Genomic DNA, 20878 nt, shown 5'->3' on the forward strand with positions numbered 1-20878 from the left:
GATGCAGCTGCCGATTTCGCAGGCTGCCCGTATGGCATTTGAGAAAATGGTGATACTTCCTAAACTCCTGTATGTATATAATAATGTCCCGGTGTGGCCCCCTGCTGGTTATTGGGTTTGCGTCAGAAGGATGCTTTCAAGATTTTAGGGTGGGCTGGTAGGCATCCTAGGATATCCTATGATACTCCTGCCCGGCCGTACGAAATGGGTGGCATGGAATATCCAGACTTATACCTGTACTACCTAGCCGCACAGGCGCAGTATATTTCTGGGTGGAAACCTTCTAGTCCTGAATCCCCTCATACTTAATGGGCTAAAACTCATGTCCACCCAGATGTACTGATGGGCTTGCTGTGGGGCAAGAGAGACTCTGTGCCGAGGGGAGAGATCCAGCCTGTGGAGATAACATGCAGGGCTTGGGGTAGACAACCAACTGTGGCGGTCCTCGCTTCATTTCCTTCCAGAGTTACCATTGTATAATGTAACAGAGATTCCACTTACACATGAGAGGTCCTTTAGAGATAGGTTCCAAGCACTAGGAATACAAACCCTGGGGGATCTGATACAGGACAGGTGCTTTATACAGTGGAGTGCACTCTGTGCTAAAGGGGATACAGATGCAGTGACACTGCTACACTATTACAGGCTGAGGGGCATTATCAGGGCGAAATGGCCTGAATTTCCACGACCCCTATCCACTCAACCGGCATTATGCTATATAGCTCATCCGGTATCCGGGAGGAAATTGTTGTCTACCAGCTATAAACTGGTGAGGAAAGGAAAGGCCGTGCAGGAATTGGCATGTAAGAGTGCATGGGACGTTGCATTGGAGAAAACACTAAGTGAAGAACAATGGAAATCTGTTTGTATGCAGACTCGATACATCTCCTTGAACTCTAGGTATAGACTGGTTCATTATAAATATATCCACCAGGTTTACTACTCCCCGTTTGCGCTCAGCAAATTATTTCCTGGCCGTTCTTCTGCATGTAAAAGGTGTGGGGCGGACCGTGCAGATTTTTTCCATGTCTGCTGGAGTTGCCCGAATATTAGATCCTTTTGGGGGAGGATTGAAGAGGTCATGTCGGAAATGTTGGCATCGCAGCGTATATACGCTCCTGAACTCTGGCTTCTGGCGCTGGTTGAGTGGGTACACGCACTGAGAAAAGACTGTTGGGAATGACCTCCATAGTGGCCAGATATCAGGTGGCCAGAACATGGGGGAAGATAACCCCCTCCTTTGCTAGATGGATCAGAATGCATGAGCCTTTGCGAGCGGCGGGAGTCGATGTTTGCTTCAACACTCCCGAGCACCAACCGCCCATTCGACTATTGGCCCCCATACAGACAATACCAAATGGACAAGATACAAGCTTTGCAGTCTCCTGGATCCCCCGCTAATTGATCAGAGGAAGAAGAACATGTACCCCTTCAATCCATGTGAATGTCAAGAGTAATGGTCTCCTTTCATTTGTCATGGCCTTTGGTTTTTGGCTGAGACATATGTGCGAACCCAGGGTAGGAAATTTGGCGGTAATGGTGAAGTTGTGAGTCTAGGGGTGGGGGGGTGAGGGACTGGTTACTTGTTTGTGCATTGTTTTTGTTTAAAATAATAAAGAAAGTTATTTTAAAAAAAAAAGGATGTGGCCAAGTGTTTCTACAAGTACATAAGAAGAGGGTCGTTCGGTCTCACAGACCAGCAACAATTAACAGGACAGGGAACACCGAAAACTCGAGGAGCCACGAGTCAGTCTCTCGCCCCCCGCCCTGAATCTTACCAGACAGTAAAAGGTTTTAGCAGCCACGCAGAGGTCAAAAGATAAACAAGTAAGCTTCAGTAATACAATGTATCAGGAAGTACTTGACTTGTAGATGTTAGCTCTTCCACAGTGTCGCAAGTATAGTCTGGTGTCCCGCAACCAGCCTCCAGTCAAACAGCTCCAAACAGTGTTTGTTCATAATAAATGGAAAGGTCAGTTGGCGACAAAAGGGAAAAACGGGGTGGCAGAATATGCATTCGCTAAAAGGAGTAGCTATATGCAACCTCACCCCTCTCTCCCTACTGTAAGGGCCGAGGCACAAAGAGGCACGTAAAAGCTGTGTCTGGTCATCGAGTAAGTCATGTGTCGTAGATGATGGAGCGGTTTGCCGAGGGCCGTCGAGTAGTTGGATGATGCTGCGGCAAAAAGCAGACAGTAAACTAAAGAAAGAGAAGCCTACAAATAAACTTTAACTAGTCAAAGGCATCAGTCTGGAAAGGAAATTTGCAACTTGTTCTACCGGAAAACTGTTGTAAATTACAAAATACTGAAGTTATGGTGATATGTGGCTGCAGACAGACAGGAGAGGCCAAGAGGCTGCCCCTTTTGAAGAACCCAACCTTGCCTAACAGAGTCACAAAGTACTGAAGCTGTGGTGCTATATCTGGTTGTCAGTAGATGCAAGACTTCAGTAGCACAAGTGAAGTGGAATACTACGAGACAAAGGAAAATGTCCTCATGGTAAACTCTAGTAGAAGTTGAAGTTGTTGAAGTAGACGTAGGAGCGATGTGCAGTCATCCTGACAAAGATACCTACTGCAAATCCTAATCTTGTAAAAAGACACATAATAACTGTTAACTAAGACCTGTGTTTCACTAACATTTACCGAAATTGCATTTCTTTTGAACTGTGGCAAGTCTTCTTGGATAACTAGAAGGGGTGGCAACGCATTGTGGCTGTAAATAAGATTGATGCTGTTTTGAGGGAGTGCAAGAAAAGCTTTCTTGTTGTTGGACATTTGGTTAACAAAACTTTACCTTGACATTGAAACATCAAGAAGTGAATTTAGACTGTACTACCTACATGGATTTCCTGGTTTACTTTTGTTGAACATTGAAACACCCTGAATTTACCTTGAATCCTGGGGGAGGGAGATCCCCCCCCCAGGTTACTAAGAGGTGATCAAGGAACTGTGAATACTATGGCTGATGTTATTTGAATTGCCATATATTTTCTTTGTCTATTTGATGTTTAAGTGTGAGGGGCAGACATCCTGTGTTGTAGTGTGCCCCTTTAGTTTAGTTAAGTTAAGTCAGGAAATCCTCATCAGGGTAGGGATAGTTTGGTGTTTAATAACATTTATAATTTATAAAAAATTGCATGTTTTGAACATTCATCAAAAAGCGGTCCACCTCGCATAGCTGACCCCTCACAAAAAGCCGGGACATGGTGTAAAACAAAAGCAAAAGGTTTGGTGGTTCATAGAACATGGAGGGAAAGTTGCTAAAAGAGAAAAGCTTCCTAACAATAGTGACTATTGGTAATAGTGTACTTCCCTGGTAACCCCCCCTCCCTAGATTTTAGCCTGACTGCTATGCTAGATCTACCACTAGAGTCAGGTCTGTCCTTTGGGGTGGCATACTATTGTACAATTAGATTAGATGGTTACAAGCCCATAACTAAAGGTTTATGCAAACATCTCCCTAACAGTAGAAACATGCAGTTCCTTTCCGAGGGGTGTGCAGTTTGAGCCTGGGGCACAGCTTTTGAAAGCCTATAGGGCCCGTGTGAGGGAGTGTCCTTACTAGAAGTTAGGTAGTGTACAGGGTAGCAGATCTGCCACTCTATCTCCATAGTGTTTCTACCGTGGAGCATGCTCGAAGCCCAGAGCTGCTCCACAATACTAAACAGAACACATGCTACTCTAGAGAGAGCAGATAGTGTAGGGATTCAGCTTTATTGCACCTAAACCATGAGTTAAGTGCCAAGAGCGAGGTATCTCGTCTTCGGGATTACCTCCCTGTTGCCAAGGACAAGATAGCCCGTACTTGGCACTTAAGGGTTTAATGAAACAGAAAAGGTTAGAATGTATTGAATGGCGAAATACCAAAATCACCAAAAAAAGGCCTTGACACTTGGGGAGGTGCAGGGGGGGCCATGGCAGTTAAAAGGTTAGAAATGTATCGCCACAAGAGCAAGTGACATAGATTTATAAGTATAAATAGCTAAGAACTTCATGATAAACAGGAGAGGATTGCAAAGCGATTGTGTTCCAGGAGAAGGATGGTTTAGAAAGAAAATACCTTTATATATCAATACTTCTGGTAGTTGGCACTGGAGTTATTTTTGCTAAATAAAGGAATTATAAAAATAACTGTAAAATTTAAGTGAACAGCAGCAGAGCACGTTTAGGTAATTATTAAAGTTAGGACCCTAGCGAGGTTCCAGTTCAGATGCAAGTATTCAGTGGGCATTTCATGAATATCCGCTGGGGATTTCTGATGATCTTCAGGAGCCGAGAAAGCCCCACAGAAGAAGACATAAGAGTTAATTGATATGAAATGTCTGACCTATTTATGTGGAAGCCTGCTGAGATGTTTATGGAACTTTCACAAGAGCCTTCCAGGAGGTTTAGGGGGGAAACATCGGGTAATTCAGGTTCTGGTATGGGAGGTAGATAGCTAGAGACATACCTTAGGCAAACACGTATAAACGGTACTGTGTTTATTTTCTCCCAAGCTTCCAAGATAGAATGTCGCATTGAGAGTTACATTCTCTGCCAATACAACTGGAAGACATAGCCTCAGGATCCCTCCTTGAATATACAAGGGTGTGAACTTATACTCCCAACAATTTGTCTCCAACGGATCTCATAGGTGGGAGCCGGCACAGGAAGGGCCAAGGATTCTGATGAACACATACATTTAACATTGGGACTTGGATGTGCTCGTGAGGCCTGTTTGTCTCCCAAAAAATCCAGTTGGACATAATGAATTTCTGTGAAATTTCAATGGTCCCGTGGGGCCACAATTTGTACTTTTTACCATATTTTGGAAGGTTACTTCACTGAGAACTTTACTCTTCCTTTGCACAACTATATTGTAAAGAATGACATACATTACTCACCGTAATCACATTTCTGGTGCTTGTACCTGTACCTGCTTAGATTCACATGCTGTGCATATAGTCCGACATCTAGTGGTAATCGCGGAGTATTGCATCTTTTCATCGAAGATCGAAAAGGGGCGTCTACATGGGCGTGACTGTAACACTATGCCTAATGTGACCTATAGTATACCCAAAATCCTTCACGCGTCGAGGTCCCCCCCAGTTGTTTTTGTTCTGCCATGAGGGAGCCTGATAGAATGCGTGAGTGAGTACAGAAGAAAGGAAGGTGTAAGGACTCTATGTTCCTTCAACTCCAAGAGGGAAGGGAGGGTGGGTACCAGGAATACGATTATGGTGAGTAATGTATGTCTTCTAATGCTTGTGAATCTGCTTAAAATCATATGCTGTCAGTCACCCTAGCGAGCGGTACCATGAGATGGTGGTGGGATGTGTAAAGGAACAGCAGCAAAAAGATGTCTTAGCACCACCTGACCCACCTGAGAATCAGTCGTAGAGTGAGTGTCTAAGCAGTAATGTTTAGTGAAAGTGTGACCAGAACTCCAGGAAGCCGCTTTGTAAATAGAATCAAGAGGAACATTTGCAATTAAAGCTATAGTAGCTCCTCTGCCATGAGTAGAATGTGCTCTAGGCGTAAAGAGTAACCCAGTTGGATGCATTTAACAATCCATCTAGAGATTGACGACTTAGAGACGGGGTCCCCTTCTCTACCAGTGGAAACCGAGACAAAGAATTGCTCTGTCTTTCTTAGTGGGCTTGCTTTATCAAGGTAGTAGGTTAATATACCACTGCTCTCCAAACATCTAGTGTATGGAGGCTTCTTTCAGCTGAATTAGTGGGATGCTGAAAGAAAGTTCAAAGTTCACAGCTTCGAGGGCTTTGTCCACCGCTTTGCCGAAGAGGGCAGAGTCCTCAACAGATTTATTAAAAAGGGAGGCCTGTTTCTCGGGCTTGAATCCAGAATTATTTAGCCACGCATGGCGCTTCAATAAGGTGCCTTCCGCTAGTACCCTATCAAGGGTGTTTTTCAATATGTGTAGGGTCACTGTTGGGAAGAATTCTCATTTCTGTGCCAATTCCCTTCAACCATAGAGACCCCCAGCTGTTTTGCTGGACTTTCAGACTTTTTCATTTTAACCCTGGAGTGAGTGAGCCCTTTACCCTGGAGTGAGTTATACAGTGGAGTGAGTGAGCCCTTTTTCTCACTCTCTCATGTATTTTGATTTGATGATCCATAGGCATCTACATTTTGTATGGTGACACAAAGCACCTTCAGTGCAGTGTCACAGAGAAATACTCTAGATTTTTCAGAAGGTTTAAATAGTTTTTCTTGGGTCAGCTACAGTTTCCGAGAATAGTAAAGTGAAATTGACTTTACTTACCTTTTATCTTTGTAGGTCCAGCACACCCCATCTTATGTGGACTGATGGGGGGGGGGGTTTACTTAGTAGCCCCTTTTTCTACTTATGTAACATTTTTTATGTTACCCTCACGACTTTAAATGGCTGGTGGCAGTGGTTTAACTTTCCTATCATTGCACTTTTCTACCGCAAGCTGAATCCGCAGCTGCAGTATCGCACCCATGGGTGACCATTGTGTAAAAACGGCCCGGTCTTCTTTTTTCGCCATTTCTTGTTTGTGAGGTCTTTCTTGGTTTTCCTCTGCGTGCCCAACCAAGTTTAAGCCCATTGTTTGTTTTGCCTTTGGCGGGCTTGAGTACTGGAACCCGCCTCTGGCACCAATGTGTCTGGAAGGGCAGGAAGTGAGACAAGTGCCCAAAACACTCTTGTCCTTTGTCTCCTTGGTTACCTGAATTCACCCAGTTCTGATTGGCTGGCTGGCTCTCCTTGCAGGAAGGCCACCCTGCTGTGTGAGTGACAGCTAGGCTGTGCATGAAGGAACACGCTACTTACCTGTAACTGTTGTTCTCCAGCATGGGTCTGGCATGGATTTGCATGCTCATGAATATTCCCCGGCTGGGAATCCTCGGTAAAGAGAAAATCTGTTTAATTTCTGAACGATGTTTCTCCTAACAACCAATCACCGAGTTATGATTCATACTGCCCTCAGCCAATGACTGCCCTCTACCTAAGCCCCTCCCTCTGCCAGCCATCTTCAGATTTGGTAGCACGTAAAGTGGCAGTAGGACCAAGAGAAGAGCCGCAGAGGAGCAGGCGGGAGGGATCACATGTGAATCCATGCCAGACCCATGCTGCAGAAAAACAGTTACAGGTAAGTAACTTGTTCCTTCTCCTGCATGGGGTCTGGCATGGATTCACATGCTCATAAATAAAGAATACATAGCAGTACACACATGCACAACCACGGGAGGTGGCAAGGCTCAACATTAAGCATCTCTTACCTCCTCACCAGGCTCACCTTCAAGCGAACAGGTTGCGCAGCATTGCTTGGCCGACTCTGGAATCCTCCCTGGAATCCCTGTTGACGCAGTAGAACTTTGTGAATGTGTGCGTCAACCTCCACGTAGCAGCCCTGCAGATGTCAAGCAGGGGAACACCAGACAGGAACGCCGTAGTTGCCGCGATCGCTCTGGTCGAATGGGCTCTCGGAACAGCCAGACAATGGTCGGTTTGCCTACCAGTGACAATGGGTGATGCAGCTGGAGAACCACCTGGAAATGGAAGCCTTGGAGAGGGCATTCTCATGGTCCACAGGGCCAAAGTTCACAAGAAGTTGCGACGTCTTACAAAAACTCTTTGTGCGGTCCACATAGAACTTCAGCGCTCTAGCCACATCCAGCGAGTGCAAAGTCCTTTCAGTCGGCGACAAAGGCATCGGGAAGAATACAGATAGCACCAAGGGCTTGTGTTAGGCAGAAACCTGTGCAGTTCCCTTAGGGACCACTGCAAAAGGCTTAGGACTACAGGTGTTGGCAGTAAACCCAATTGGTAGCAGTCTGTACCACCCAGATTTACCTGGTAGCTGTGGCTGAGCAGCCAGACTTCTCTCAAGAAGAGTTAGACAGTATATAGAGTATACAAAATAGGTACCGAGATACAGTAGCACAAGCAAACACTGACCAGAGCTTTGGTATCAAAGTATATAATTATTTATTTAAAAGCACACTTATAAAAATACCCTAACACTAATATGGCAAGCAAGTTCAAACACAGTCACTATCAATATATATACATCCCTGATTACTTATTGAACAAGTCTTAGTTAAAACACCACTTATTTGCAGACAGAGGTGAGTGCTTAACCTAAGATGGCACTCCAATAAGTTAATTAAAAAGGGAGGGAAAAAGGCAGAATTAGGAAAGCACACAACACCAACACTTTTAAAAGAACCACAGCAAGTCAGAAAAGGTAGAGTCTACTGAGGAGCAAGACATTTCCTAGGCCAGGCCCACTCTTGGAGAGCAAGGCGGAATGTGTCCAAGATCACACAGTTGAATGATACTTTAAAAAGTCTTTGCAGATAGTTCAAAAAGGGTTGGATCAGTTCAGAAAAAGTTAGTTAACAGGTCCCAGGTCACCCCAGGATAGAGAGTCAAGGATTTACGGGACACCTTGAACAGTCTGTTGCAAGGGAGACCAGGCGGGACACAGTACCTGAAATGGTGAGAAAGCTCCAGCGGGGGCAGTTGGTGCTTCGTCCAGGGGAAGAGAAGATCTCGACGGTCGTTGCACTGCCAGGGAAGAAACCAGCCACAGAGTTTCCCGGTTAAAAGGTACTACCGTTTTATTTGCGGTAGTGGTGAAGCGTGGCTATCCGTGGCTATCCGGCCGCCGGGGTGCTTGGCACGGGCGATTCGACCACGAGACGATCCAGGAAGGCGAAAAAGAGGGCGAACTAGTTATCCCCACCAGTTCAAAGGAAGGAGACTCTCCGGGATGAAGATCTCCTCTGTCGCCGGGAAGTGGTGAGGCGGTTCAGCAGGGCTCCACCGGTGGTGTCGTCGTTGCAGCAGGTCGGCTCAGATTCTCCCTCTTCGGATTCTTTGGTCCTGTGCCGACTTCTCAAGTTCCAGTCCCCAAAGCCCTGCTCTTATGCAGAAAACCCCCATTCATCAGTCCTAGCTGTCACTCAAACATGCTAAGTGGTGAGCCGGTCGGCTCACCACTGGGCCAATCACACAAGAGTGCGACTTGAGTTGCCGAGGCAACTCAGTCCAGGGTGCCTACCACACATCCTGTAGACCCAGACAGAGTGGCACCACTTTTGGAGGCTTCTGTGCAGAAGCCCGCCAAGAAGTGGAACAAAGGGCTCGACTTGGGTTAGAGTTACAGAAGCGAACACAGATGCCATTTTGGCACCGAGTTCTGGCAAAAAATCCCAACCGGTGAATTAATATTAATTTAATAAACCGGCGGTATGTTTGAGGCTATTGTAAAAAGTTATAGACTCGAACAATGGGAAAATCCCATAGGAATATATTTGCGGTCGAATATAAAAAGTAGTATCCACTGCCACCAGCCAAAACTCGATCAGGGGGGACTGGACAGTGCCCCCTCGAACAACAGACCCAGGGGCAATCGAATTGCCCCTACCAGTACATCCACAATATGATGGTTTGTACTGGTTCTGTTCACAATTTAGGACTAGTAAAGCCAATGGTGACTTTACATGCCCTGGGAGACAGTAGCCAGTCCCAGGGTACGGAGTCTATGTTTGGGGGTCACTATGACACCCCTGTGTTACTGCACGGAGGGTGCTGTATAACACACATACCAAAAACACATGAAGCCCTATGGAGTAAAAGACCCCATTGTTCACAAAACACATTACAAAGTCAAAGGATATCTCAAATCATGTCTAAGAGTGGGAGAAAAAGAGTCTCACTCTTAGCAGGAGAAAAAAATAAACCCCAAAAATCCAGTAAAGCTGCTGGGGGACTCACTAGGTTTGGGAAATTAGCCTATACAGAGAATTCTTCCTAACAGCTTGTTTAGATGAAAGTCCGACAGCACCTTGGGCGTGAAAGAGGGATGCGTCCGCAGCACTACCCTTGCCTCGTGGAATGTTAAATAAGGTGGTTTACAAGAGAGGGCATTGATCTCTCCCACTTGTCGTGCAGAGGTGATGGGCACAAGAAAAGCTGTTTTCCACGACAACTATTTCAACTGCGCCGAAAGCATAGGCTCGAACGGAGGACCCACGAGCCTAATAAGCAACACATTGAGCTCCCACGCCGGAGCCTTCACCGGCGGGAACGAGCGAAATAGTCCTTTTTGACGAACTCCTTGACCAAACGATGAGACCATAAGGATGATCATCCAGGAGATCTGGTGTAGCGGGAGATAGCCGCCAGATGAACTTTGATGGAAGCATGGGCCAGTCCTGTCTTAGCCAAAGACAAAAAATACGGAAGCACCTGCGGAGCAGTGACTTTTAGAGGGTCGATCTTCTGAGTACGGGACCAAACGTCAAATCTCTTCCACTTGTGCCCGTAGCATTTGAGAGTAGATGAAGCTCTGGGCCTGGCAAGCAACTCCTTGCAATCCGCTGGAAGATCGTAGCCCCCAAACTCTAGTGCTGCAGGAGCCAGGCCCTCAGGTTCAGCGATCCTGGGTTGTGGTGCAGAATTGCGCCTCCTTCTCTGGCGAGAAGATCTGCGACCGAGGAGTCGCTGACATGTCCAGAAGGTCCGGGTACCATATCTGTCTCGGTCATCCTGCACCGGAATCGTCTGAGTTGATTGACTAGTCGAAGAAGCAACTGCAACGGAGGGAACGCATACAGGAACCGACCGTCCCATGGGAAAAAGAATGCGTCCCCCATGCTCCCTAGCTGGGGAAACCTGCTGGGGAACCTCCGGCACTTGGTGTTCGTTGCTGTCGCAAACAGATTGATCTGGGGATTGCACCATCTGCAGAACAGGAAATCCACTAGGTCCTGCCAAAGTTCCCACTCATGGCAAGCATGTAGCTCGCTGCTGAAAGAGTCAGCGACAGTGTTCTTCACTCCTGCCAGATGAAATGGGATGAGGAATATCCCCTGGACTATGGCCCAGTGCCAAAGGTCCTGCGCCTCTTTGGAGAGCGCCGGGGATCTGGTTCCCCCCCGTTTCTGGATGTAGAACATCGTGGTGGTGTTGTCCGTGAAGACCCACACCACCTTGCCCTTGAGGGACGGAAGGAAGGATTTGAGGGCCCAAAACACTGCCCGCAGCTCCAACACGATGTGCAACGTCTTCTCCTCCAGTAGCCACAGGCCTCTTGCATGAAGACTTCCGGTGTGCGCTGCTCATCCTTCCAGGGAAGCGTCAGTCGTGACCGTCTCCTGATGAGGTGAGGTCTGGAAATCTGTGCCTCCGGACAGATGTGCGTGCACTCCACACCACCGTATCGCTCAACGGAAACTCTCGTCGAGTGTGATCTTGTCCTCGAATCTTCCCGCCACTTGTATCCAACGGGCGTTGAGGAACTCCTGCAGCGGATGCATCCGTAGTCTGCACAGCAGAATGAGGTACATGCATGACGACATCATGCCGAGTAGGGACTTGACGGACCTCACCCTTGGAACCTTCAGGGCCAACAGCTGTTGTACCTTGCCTAAGATGGCCGCTATTCTTTCCTCCGATGGAGATGCCAGGCACGACAGTGTTGAGTCGGGATCCCAGAAACCGCACGTCATGTGATGGAATCAAGCAGGACTTTGCATAGTTCACAGAGAACCCCAGATCCATCAGGATTCGGACAGTCCTCGCCGTGTGTTCGACTGCGATGTCCTTCGAGCTTGCGGGTGAGCCTGTCGTCCAGGTAAGGGTACACACGTGGATCCCTCGTAGACACCGCTGCGCCGTCACCGGCACCAGGCACTTTGTGAAAGCCCCTGGCACCGACTTCAGTACGAAGGCAAGGGCCTTGAACTGGTAATGTTGCCCTTGCACCACGAAGTGCAGGTACTTCCAGTTTCCCTTAAGTATGCGGATACGAAAGGGGGATGTCGCCCATTGACGATAGGAAATCCCCTTCTTCCAGCTGTCCTAGAACCTGCTGAAGAGTCACCATCCAAAACCTTTGAGACTTGATGTATTGTTCAGGCGGCAGAGGTTCAGGATGGGCCTCCAAACCGCTGGTCTCCTTTTTGACGAGGAAGTAACGAGAGTGCACTCGAGCCCCGGAGTCTCTTTGGGACGAGCTCTATCGCAACTTATTTTTTAACATGGCACCACCTCCAGCAGAAGTTGAGGGATGTGGTTTTCTTGGCAGACCACTGGTGGTATATGGGGACACTTTCATTGGAACTCTAGAGTGTGTCCATGTCTGAGAGTGTACAACACCCAATGGTCGGTGGAGATGGTCTTCCACACGCTGGCGAAGTTCGCCATCCGGCCTCCCACCGGGGTGCATGGATGAGGGCCCGACTCCTCGGCCGGGTCAATCTTGTTTTGACGTTGAAGCGCCGCCTTGGGGGCCTTGGCGACGACCACCTCCAGACTTGGTGCGGCTCCTGTAGGTCTCCTGGGCCGACGAGCGGGAGGGCTGACAGTAGGACGAAGCACCTCCTCCCAAATCCTTTAGAAGACCCTTGGGCTTTTCCTCCACAAGTCCGAAAGGACGGCCGTCGTTGCTGAAGCGTGACTAAGGCACGAGCTGTCTCAGTGTCTGCTTTGATGGCCTAAAGAGACTCACCCCCAGTCTTTCCAAACAAATTGTCCCCGTCGAAAGGGCATGTCCAACACCTTCGATTGAACATCCTGGCAGAAATTAGTGGCCCTCAGCCAGCCAAGCTGACGAAGGAAAACGTTGTTGCCCATTTGGCGGGATCCTGTGTCGGCAATGTCCGTGGCCACTGTAATGGTGTGATCCGAAGCAATCTCGCCCTCCTGTAAGATCTCCAACGCCTCAGCCCTCTTGTCGTCGGGGAAGGAAGTCCAGGAGGGGGGCCATCTTGAACCAAAGTTCCATGTTGTAACACGCCACAATGGCGAGGGCGTTAGCGCCCTTGATGTTCGTTGCTGCCGACGTGATAACTCTTCACCCCATGGCATCCAGCCTCTTCCCCTCGCTGGGGCGGAGGAGGCCGCTGACGAAGAGCCCGAAGACTTCTTATTTGCCACCGCCGAAACCAGAGTCTGGAGACGGCAGGGACCGTAAGCACTTGGGCCAGAGTCCGGCACCCTTCATTTCTTCTCATACCGGTCCCTCTTCGCTGGAGCTGATGACGGGTTCTTCATGAGGGACAATCCCTCATCCCAAATGTCATCCAAGAGCTGGATGGAAAGCACAGTCTTCCTCTTCGCCTCCCGGCACTGGCATAGCAAACCCTCTTTTCCTCAGCGACGAGTTGGAATAGCTCCGAGGCCCTGGAGATCATGGCATGAAACGAGTCTATCTCGTCGGGCGGTGAAGATCTGGCGGGCAGAGACGTGAGATCCCCCAAGCCGCTGTTGTGATCGGTGCCAGTGCCCGTGGTCACAGTGTCCGGATCTGTCTCATCCCTCAGGAAGGGGGACCTGAGGGGGGAGATAGGGAGGTGAAGGGTGTAACGTAGGAGGGAGGTGAACTCTCCTCTTCTTGGATAGTGGTTATTCCGATGTTTCTGGCACCGCGGGCGGGGCTGCTGGCGCAAGAGGCATCCTCGTCGGATCTCAGAGCACAGGGTGTGCATAGCCATGAGAAAGTCCACTGAGATGTCCCCAGGTGGCTGTTGAGGTGGTGGTGGCGACTGTGGCGAAGGCGTTTGCGGCTTAGATTGGTCCACCGCATCCTCAACGCTCTGTTGCTCCTCGTCGATCTCCTCGTCGTCACCTTTGTCATCACCCTCGTCTACATCCCTCCCGTAGGGCCTGCTCTCGAAGTATCATCCCTCCTGGGGGATCGGGAGGTTGGTGAGCTCCTCCGCTGAGGAGAAGTCCATGCCCTGGAGGACTACCGTGCCCTCCGCCCCCTTCTCTGCGGCCAAGGGAGATGGTTTAGGTGAAATGATCGGTATCATTTTCTCTGGCGTCTTCTCGATGGGCTGGAAAGAGGATTCCCTCCTGGCAGGCAGGGACACTCTTGTCTTTGGGGCCGTGCCCTGAGGATCTGCTACGGTGGCCTTCGCAAGGGCTGCCGCCACTCCCTCGATGGAAGGCTGGGCCTTCGTCTGGTGCACCTGGGCCTTCACGGCTTTGCCCGAGTCCACAGCATTCACCTTAGGAGGGGGTCAGGGCCTCGCTCCCCCTTGGCCTTCTCTACAGGGCCAGTCTGGGTCTTCTCCAAGAGATTGCCCGGATGGTCCGACTACATCTTCTTTGAAGATACCGAGCGTTGGCTCGTGGTCGAAGGCGCTGGAGATGCTGAACTCGCCCTGGCCGCCGAGGAGCCCGCCACAACGGCGCTCCCGGTGGGAGTGGACTTGCAGTGCTTTGCCTTATGTTGGGCCCCTGCGGGAGGGGCGCTCTCAAAGGTCTTAGAAGACCACTCACCTTTCTTCTTCTGGGAAGGGGAGGAATGCTGCTGGGACTCACCCAGAGCAGGGGCCTTGGCCTGCAGACACTCGTTGAGACGCTTGCGCTGGTCGGTCCGAGTGCAGGGCACCATCTCCCGACAAGCCGCACAGTCATCTTCCACGTGCGTCGGGTCCGAGTACAGGCACAGGGAATGTCCGTCGTTGAAAAGATATTCCGTAGATTGCAGCCGGGGCAAACCTTGAAGAGAGGCGCCAAGTCGTCGTCCTCATCCGCCATGTCCACGCGGCGTAGGCCTTGAAGAAGCTTCTGGAATCCTCCAAGAAGAAACTCGATGAAAAATCGCCTTTGGGAGGCGCTGAATAATCCGAAAAGGGGTCCCCGTTAATCAGAAGATGGATCGATTGAGGTTGAGGCTCGATTGACAGAAAAAATAGAGCAAAACTCAGTAAAAGCTTGAGAGCTATAGCACGAGGTCTCCCAACACTTGAACATGCGGTAAACATCTGAAGACAGCTGCCAGAGGAGGGGCTTACGTAGACGGCAGTCTTTGGCTGGGGGCAGTATGACCCAGAGACCAGTGATGGATTGTTAGAAGAAAGACTGTTCAGAAGTGTAACTGAGTTTTTCATTACTGAGGATTCCTAGCCTGACGACGGGGAATATTCATGAGCATGTGAATCCATGCCAGACCCCATGCTGGAGAAGAGAAATTAACAGGGGAGCCCAAAAGTTAGAGCAAACTATAACTCCAACCAAACACTATGCAGAGATATAAAAAGGTCACACATAAAAAGAGTAAACGGCTAGGTGATGGGGGAAAATGATTCCCACTCACCTAAGGACGAGGGAAAATAATCACCAACTCCAATCAAAATGTTCTGGGGTTGACATAGGTCAGGAATAGTTATCACAAATATCAATATCCAACCTAACATATCTCAACATGTTACTCCCTAAATTCATCACTTCCACTACCACAGAAGTCCTTAATCACCACAACATCAATGCCCACCTCAAATTCAGCTCAGCCTAGGGTGACCAGTTGACTAGGTCATCAGGACACAACTTTTCCAATTCTATTTTTTCGTGCAATCAACATATGCATCGTGGGTACGAAAGTGATGGCTGATAATCAGCAAACAAATTGGATTCTGTCATGAGATAGAAACAATATGTAGATATGTAGAATGAAAGGCCAGGACTTGAAGCAATGTATCACCATGAAATTGAGCCATGCCATGTAAGCACTACCCTAGGCTACTGCTATACCCTATTCCTTTGATTCCCACAACGATCACTTGTGCCTTTTGATGAGGTCCGAGTGAGTAAGAAAATAAAGTGCCTACTGTATTCCTAAACCACAGACATCCTTTCATTGTATTGATACAATAATCCTGAAACTAGGGTATTAGAGAAGACCACCACCCTGTTAATGTAGTGTGGCAGGGTTGTCCTATGTACAGCACATTTTGTCAAAGAACTGTTCTACAAATACATAAATATGACTTATTCATGGTTACACTGAAAATTAATAGCTTTCTGCTGCACTGCCTGAATACTTTGAGGTATGCATTGCTTACTTTAGTCACTCCATTTTAAGTGACCATATTCAATTGCAATCTTAACCCAACTATCAAATTCACTACCCTCTGGCCTTTCCAAAATCACAGAAACATTCCCCAAATAGCAAGTAAAAAAAAGAAAAACACAAACGGTATCTTCGTTCTCAAAGCACAGCATATGTCACATGCAGCAGGAAACGTTCAGCATACCCGATAGGTTTTCACACTTTGAGTGAACCCAACGGTCACATTTCCCACACTGCATCATCTTGCTCTCGTAATCGTCGTCATCATAGCATTTATCACAAAGCGGGCAAAAGTTTCCTTGGGAGAAGAAAACAACAGGGAGAATTAGGGGGTAGAATTATATAACATATGGTCATCAATACAAATGCCTGCAAAACAGTATTTCTACTTTTTATAGCATTTATGCAGCAAACACTAAAACTCAAAAATCTTTCCACGCTTTCATGCCATGGGTGTGGAATAGAATCTGGGGGAAGAGGGAGGGATACACAACTAAAGGGAAAGTAATCAAGGTTTGAGGACATTCTTGAATGAGATGATGCCTGGACAGGATTTAATTTGGAGAGCTAGCTTATTCCAAATAAACTAGAAACTGCAGGTGGCTCTAGTTTCCCAGTGCTAGCTGCCAAGTGTTAGAACTTGCTCCCCCCAGCCATCAGAGGCGAAACATCTTTCTGTTCTTTTAGAGCTAAAGTGAAGGACTGGCTCTTTTCCAAGCAACTCTAAGAGCCCTGTCAACTGAGAACTGCTCCCCAATATCCTCAGCACTCATGTATTTTGTACTTTGTAATTATCTTGTATTATGTTCTTCTTTCTGCTATACTGGCTTGTCGGCCGACTGTAACCCTTGTCAACAAGCATGTATCCCTTGTTTTTTTATCTATGTACCTGTAACAATCATTTACATGCAAGCGCCCAGATGCCTCAGGGTTAGGTGCGCTCTACAAATAATAAAATAAACTATTCCAGAAGGCAGAGACCTGGACCATGAAGCATCTCTTTTATGGATATGGAGGGAGAGGTGGGGAGTTTCTGGATAGTAGCTGAGGGATCTTTAAGGTTTCTTTGAGGTACGTTTCATGCAGAGGTAAAGGGGGCAGCAACAACCCATATGTCTGCAGGCGAGGCACTGAATTATTAACAGTGTTAGGGGCCTTAAGCATTTTGAAATTGTGCTCTCTGGCACAATGCTTTGTAGGCACCAAGAGATACATATAAGACTGTTTTAGATAATCTCACCCCGCCCCCCCTTTAAACTAGCCTGGAAGAGAAAGAACCCTCATTAACAAAAAAAAACAAAATGCACAATAAATTACCAACATTATTGAACCAAAAGGTTCCTGCTTGCCCAATCACTCTCCGCCCCCATTCTAAGCAAATCACATCCTTACCGCTCCACCTCACACTCCTCAAACAACCCTTGCACATGGTGCAACTGCCTATAAACACACCATACCAGTTGAGGAACATCAGCACTTGCTTCTCCAGCCCCTAACACAACCTGTATCAGACCTCTACCTGCCCACACCAGCAGCTAACTGGGTCCTTGAAGTGACAAATCCAACTGCTCCATTTTGGGCACTCCCTTCTGGTTTAGAAACACAGCAGAGGTTCTCTTGGCCACTCTACCCACATAATATTGGACTTACATTCAAGGCTTGGTTACGTCTGCCTGGCAAGTATCAACACCACAGGATTTTTGACCTGTTGTGCGCACTATACAATCAACAAATCCTTCCTTCTTTTCTAGCAGGCTACGTGGAGTGAGGCTGTCAAAAAGCAGATGTGTACTATACAAGACCATTTTACAAAAGGTAACCCAAACCTTGAACAACCAAAAACAAAATTGCAAAATTACCATCACAAAACCTACGCTATGCTCCCAGAAACCCAGATCCCAGAAGGAGAACAACCACACACAAGGTCAACCACCTGCAGTATAATTGATTGTCTAAATGAAAATGGATACTGTGAATAGTTACTTTCACTTGAGATGAGATTCCCTTGGCTCTACTGCTCTGTCAACCCATTACACATTTAGATCTGGGCCCTGTCCAGCATTACCTTTCGCAAAAAGTTTGGCACAGTCATGGCAGAGGGAGAAATCATGAGACCACTGAGCTTCCCACCCTTTCCCCGGGGTTGTAGCTCCACAGCTCTTGCAGCGCACACATTTGGTACAGATCTGAAAAACAGAAAATCAGGAGTAATGTCAGGAAGAAAATATACACTGCCTATAAAATTGAAACCCAGTGATGGCCATAAAACGCACTACTTTTAATACTGTTAATATGAGAGTTGACTCCCATAGGCCAGAAGGTCTGTTCCCTTATTAGAGATGTTTTACAGAATCCCTCTAGTAAGGGGCCCAGAAGTGTGTGTGCCTGGTCACCAGCTAGTTAGTCTAAAATATCCTCAATAGTCACGTAGCAGAGCAACCTGGCTAGTATCAAGGGACAGTTAAGGCCCACCCAAGCACACATCAATATACACTTGACATAATATACTGAAAAAAATATATACCATTTATTATATAACTATGTAAGTATAAATATGTGTATTGCATAAGGTAAAACACAATTCAATAAGTATTATCAGGCGAGTCATTACATAATACAGTAAGTATAAGTGCTTGGCGTTTTATTAACTACTGCTGGAGTAGGGTTCAGGGAAGCCAACCTTGGTGAAGTTGCAAGGTTTAAACAGTGTATTTATTTAGTTAGTTTTGCATTTGTTGCCGTGCACTGAACCCCTGGGTATCTAGGTGCTAGTTACATTGTGAGACAAAAAATAAAATACAGAGTACAGCGAATGCAAGAAACAAACTAGAAAACATGACAGGGAGGGAGGGATGTCATGATGTCATTAGAGTCTTAGTTCGAGGAGCAAGGGGAGGAGTGGGAGACAGGTCTCTGAATGACTAAGTTAGCTCAGGGGATCTTTAGGCAAAAAGCCACATTTCAGTTTTTTTCTAAAGGTCCAGTAGGAGGGTTCCTTTCTCAGGGTGATGGGGAGAATGTCCCAGAGCTCGGCGGCCATGACAGGAAAGCTCTGCGGTTCTTCTGCTGATGGTGGGCACTCTGATGAGATGGCTGTTTGCGGTTCTTAGAGGGCGAGGGGGGGTGGGGGGAGTATTTCTCCACCTGTTGAGATAGGTCGGCCGGGGCAATGTTTGTGGTGCACCTGTGTATGATGGAGAAGGTTTTGAATGCAACCCTTTCACGGATCGAGAGCCAATGGGTGTCTTTCCTGGCCTTTGAGATGTGGTCGTGTTTGGAAGTCTAGGGCTGCTCGGAGGGATTTGTTTTGGATGGCGTGTAGCTTGCACAAGTTGCGTTCGGAGATTCCTACATAGAGAGCGTTACAGTAATCCAATTTGGCTCAGTCGATGGCTCTGGTTATGGTGAGTCGGTTAGATGTGGAGAGGAATGGCTTGCTGGCATTCAATAGTTTTGCAGTGTCGGCAGTGGAGGAAGCAATGGCGTTGACCTGGCGAGAGAGGTCAAGGGTGGCATCTATGTAGATGCCTCGGGTTTTGGCTGCAGAAGACGTTTGGCTCTGGTTGCCCTCTATGTCAAAAGCTTTGTAAGCTGGGTCAATGCTGCGGAGGGTGGAGTGTGAGCCTACAATGAGGATCTCCGTTTTGTTGCCGTTGAGGCATAACTGATGGGTTGCCATTTAGTTTTGGACAATGTCATAAATTGAGTTGATGGTTGTGGCGTCAAGGTGATATGAGCCAGAGAGGGGGAGGAGGATTTGGGAGTCGTCGGCATAATTTGCATAGGATATGCAGAGGGCATCTAGATGATCAAAGAGGGGTTTGGTATAAATATTGTACAGATTTGGGGAGATGAAGGACCCTTGTGGGACATGGTGGTGATGGAGGGGTCAAGGGAGGTATTTTTTAGAAGCAGGAGGATCCAGCCTTCTTTCAGGACAGTTGGCACAGTATTTATTGCGAAGGAGGAATTGATGATAGATGTGATGATGGGTGTAAGCGTCTCGGAGCAGTCTTTTAATGATAGGGGCCGCACAGGCATCTCCTTTGCATCGGGAGGGTTTGAGAGCTTTGATTATGTTAGTGACTTCGGGTTCCGATACCCGGCGAAAGTCAAATTGGGGGATGGGTTGTCTGGTAGGAGGAGTGGGGGGTGAGCAGGTAGCTGGTGGTAATTTGGCGAGGATGGCTATTTGCCTGGTGCAGATTTTCACCTGAAGAGAGGCAATTTTCTCTGTGAGGGCTTCTTGTACCTGGGTGCACCAGGTGTCATCTATGAGGAGGTCTGAGGAAGGGGAGACTAGCGACTCTAGTTCGTGTATGTTCGTGAAAAGTTTGCAGGTGTTGGATTGTGTGTTGTTTATTCTGATATTGTAGGTATGGGCTTTGGCAGTGCAAATTGCTCTTTTGTACTCTTTGGCTAGGGTGGTATACAGGGCTTTAGAAATGGAGGAAGGGTCTTTTCACCACGCTGATTCTGTGGCACATCTCTAAGCGCGGAAGGCAAGGAGCTTGGGGGTGAACCAGGCATATATTTTATAGTTTGTTTGGCTTTGCACTTTTTAAGCAGGGATAGAGTGTCGACAGCTAGAGCAATGGTGGTGTTGCACAGTTTGACTAGGGACTCTGGGTTCTTGTCCATGTTGGATGGGATTAAGAGGGTTGAGAGGAGTGAGTCTGTCCTTGTTAAGGTTTTTGGTGCAACAGGCTAAGGCTTCAGGTTTCATAAGGTGATGGGGGCTGGGCCTCTTGTTGATGGGGAGGTCGAATGTGATAGTGTGTTGGTCAGACCATGGGCAGGTAGTGGTGGTGAGGCCGGACACGTTGCAGTTAACGTCGGCAATCCAGTCGAGGGTGTAGCCATGGAAGTGTGTAGGTTCAGTGGTTCGCTGGGTACAACCATTGTGATTGAGGGTAGTGGCTAGGCTTTTAGCATGTGGGTCTGTGGGGTCATTGAGGCCAAGGTTGGGGTATCCAAGGCTTAGGATCTTTGAGCTGGGCTTGATGGTGGGGTTTGTTAGGGAGATTTCTCATTCTAT

At 47.8% G+C, this 20878-nt stretch overlaps 1 protein-coding gene across 5 annotated transcripts in view; it reads right to left on the minus strand.

Annotated features, from left to right (window-relative positions):
* KMT2A (lysine methyltransferase 2A) overlaps positions 1-20878 on the minus strand; it is a 2049111-nt gene that overhangs the window by 1054858 nt on the left and 973375 nt on the right. For all 5 annotated transcript variants that reach the window (XM_069614436.1, XM_069614434.1, XM_069614435.1 and 2 more), the window contains exons 13-14: positions 17906-18026; positions 16025-16138 (exon numbers count right to left, since the gene is read on the minus strand). In XM_069614436.1, the coding sequence (XP_069470537.1) occupies positions 16025-16138; positions 17906-18026 (235 nt within the window). The remainder of the gene's footprint in view (positions 1-16024; positions 16139-17905; positions 18027-20878) is intronic.

This window comes from Ambystoma mexicanum, chromosome 9 (genome assembly GCF_040938575.1).
Source record: "Ambystoma mexicanum isolate Mex_15411 chromosome 9, UKY_AmexF1_1, whole genome shotgun sequence".
NCBI lineage: Eukaryota > Metazoa > Chordata > Amphibia > Caudata > Ambystomatidae > Ambystoma > Ambystoma mexicanum.